This window comes from Galeopterus variegatus, unplaced genomic scaffold (genome assembly GCF_000696425.1).
Source record: "Galeopterus variegatus unplaced genomic scaffold, G_variegatus-3.0.2 Scaffold3258, whole genome shotgun sequence".
NCBI classification, from domain to species: Eukaryota; Metazoa; Chordata; class Mammalia; order Dermoptera; family Cynocephalidae; genus Galeopterus; species Galeopterus variegatus.
This window is the reverse complement of record NW_007729369.1, coordinates 204,425-206,874: the sequence shown is the minus strand read 5'-3', so window position 1 is coordinate 206,874 and position 2,450 is coordinate 204,425. Positions and strand designations below refer to the sequence as shown.

Below are 2,450 nucleotides of genomic sequence, written 5' to 3'. Positions count from 1 at the left end.
TGTTCCCTGCTCTGTGCATGTGCAGGTATGAAGGTCAAGCAGGAATATCTCAGGGGAGTGTCTTGCAAGATGTGTGACTGGGGGTCCCTATGTCTGAAAAGGGTCTCCTTGAAGGAATATCCTTATTTGCCTCCTACCTCCTGTCCACCTGCCCATGAATTCTCAAAGCCATCTTGCCACCCATCTGCTCACCAGTGCCTCTATCCTTTTACCCAACCACTGTAATCCATCCACTAGCTGCCACCCACCAACCTACCCACCCAATTCATCTCTTGGTTCATCACCCTCCAACCAGTTTCACCCACCCAGGCATCCGTCTACCCCCCATCCATTCATCTATCTATGCCCCCGTCTTTCCAGCCATTCACCCCATCCATCCACCCCCCTCCATCTATCCCTCATCCATCCACCCATCCCTCGACCCACCCATCCATTCATTTATCCCCTCATCCATTCATTCCTATCCACTCACCACCTACCCGGCCCTTTTTCTTCCACCTCTGACTAAAGGACTCAATCACACTCAAAGCGGGGTGTAATGAGACACCCAAGAGAGGAGTCCACAGGTTGCCTGGGCAGGAGGGAATCTGAGGGCTTGGGGAGGGGGAAATGCCCTTTACACTTAGGGAGCTGCTTCCTGGAAGAGGTGAGGGTAAAGAAGCAGAGCTCCACAGCCCGGGCAGGATGTGCAGCAGCACAGCAGGAAAGGAGGGCAGTGTGCTCTAGGCAGGGCAAAGGCTGGCAAGTGGGAAGTGCGTGTGCCTGTCGGGTGCGTGGGTAGCTCCTCAGCGTGGCTGGGACCCAGCACCGGCCTCTCCTTTCGCCCACATTCAAGGGCTCAGGGGCCCAAGGCCCTAAGGGGAGCCTCCGTCCCAGGCCTCCCTCGCCTCCGTCTTCTCCTACCTCCTGCAGCTCCAGTGCCCCAGCACCAGGCCGCCGTGCCCACTGCCGGCTCCGGTTACCCACTCCCAGCTGGGCCACGAGCTCACACCAGCAGCTCCTAGAGCTCGGCTCCGACACCCGATCAGCTCTGAGAGGGTGGCCGCCCCAGGGGGCCGGGGATGAGCTGAGGGAGGAGACAGGCTGGCAGTGGGGCTGCCTGTTGGTCAACGGGCTCTGGCACTGGCGTGAAGACACCAAGGTCTTCCCTATCATCTCTGGGCTGCTTTCAGTTTCTGGAATGAGCCATGTTCTCTCTCTCCTTCCAGCCTTTGCACTTGCTGTGCCCTCTACCAGGAACACTCTTTCTGTTCGGCTCATTCTTTCCTGCTCACTCGTTGCTGCAACATGCCCTCCTCCAAGAAGCCTTCCTGGATGTCCCCACGCTGGGTCAGGTGCCTCTTCTGGGCTCCTTCATTGCCCTGTGCCCTCTGTGTCTCCCACTGCACCCCAGTCACACTCTATCACCCCTGCATGGTCACATGTTTGTGTCCATCACCAGCCACAAGGGTAAGGATGGTGCTGCCTCGGTTTCCCTGTCTCCCCAGCCCACAGTGGGTGCGCAACACGTGTTTCTTAAAGAGTCCTTAAGGCCACAGGCCCCAATGACCTTGAGCAGTTTCTCAACTTCTTGGTGCAGTCAGGACCTGTCCTGCTGAATGCAAACCATGCACCTGGGAAACGTTCGGATAACTTAGAGCGACAATCAAGACCCTCCCTTGGACCAGAGTCCTGCATCCCTGCTCTCTGGCACTGGCCTCATGGAGTTTACTAATCTGCAAAAAGGGGAAAGGGCGCAACGGTCGCTTGTGCCCCTCACTTTAGAGGTGACTGCAGAACTCTCGCGTGGGCTGCCGCCCCGATTTTGAGCCAGGAACACTGGCCAGCCCCGCACCAGGCTCCGCGAGTGTACAGAAGTAATTGGGATTCTCTCTGCCAGCAGTTAAGATGGCGCCTGCGGCGTCAGCATGAGGCGCATGCGCCTTGGAGGGAGCAGCCGGGCGCGTAGGAAGGAAATGCGTCTCCCGTCCCGCCCCATTTCCGGCGGAAGCGGCCTCAACAAGGGAAACTTTATTGTTCCCGTTGGGACGGCGAAGATGTCGGTGAATTACGCGGCGGGGTTGTCGCCGTATGCGGACAAGGGGAAGTGCGGACTCCCCGAGGTGAGTGCGGCTGGGGGTCCCGAAGGCCGCCCCCAGGGCCGCGGGCTGGGAGGGGCCGGATGGCAGCGCGGCATTGTGGGAATATCAGCAGGCACTGAGGCTAGACAATGGGAGGGACTTCCCAGTGAGAAGGGGGCGGGAAGTGACGCCCCCTGTGCGCCGGGGACGCGAACACGCCCAACTCTGGGGTGACCGGGCAGGGGCAGACAGAGACCCGGGCCGGGGAAGGGCTGATGGGAGGAGAAGGGTGGGGTCCCAGGCTGGGGGAACGTCAGGGGCAAAGGCCGGGAGGCGAGAATAGGCACAGTTGAGAACAGATTAGGCGAGAGAGGTCTCCAGGCCAGGACG

General features: G+C 59.6%; 2 protein-coding genes across 2 annotated transcripts in view; one reads left to right on the top strand and one right to left on the bottom strand.

The window, feature by feature from the left end:
- Positions 1 to 1,155, bottom strand: part of ANKRD24 (ankyrin repeat domain 24) — a 30,937-nt gene extending 29,782 nt beyond the window's left edge. The window contains 1 exon segment of the mRNA XM_008584425.1: positions 888 to 1,155. Within this exon segment, the coding sequence (XP_008582647.1) occupies positions 888 to 1,155 (268 nt within the window).
- Positions 1,156 to 2,016: 861 nt separating this feature from the next.
- SIRT6 (sirtuin 6) overlaps positions 2,017 to 2,450 on the top strand; it is an 8,547-nt gene continuing 8,113 nt past the window's right edge. Inside the window, exon 1 of the mRNA XM_008584424.1 lies at positions 2,017 to 2,102. Coding sequence (XP_008582646.1) covers positions 2,037 to 2,102 — 66 coding nt within the window. The 5' untranslated portion in view covers positions 2,017 to 2,036. The remainder of the gene's footprint in view (positions 2,103 to 2,450) is intronic.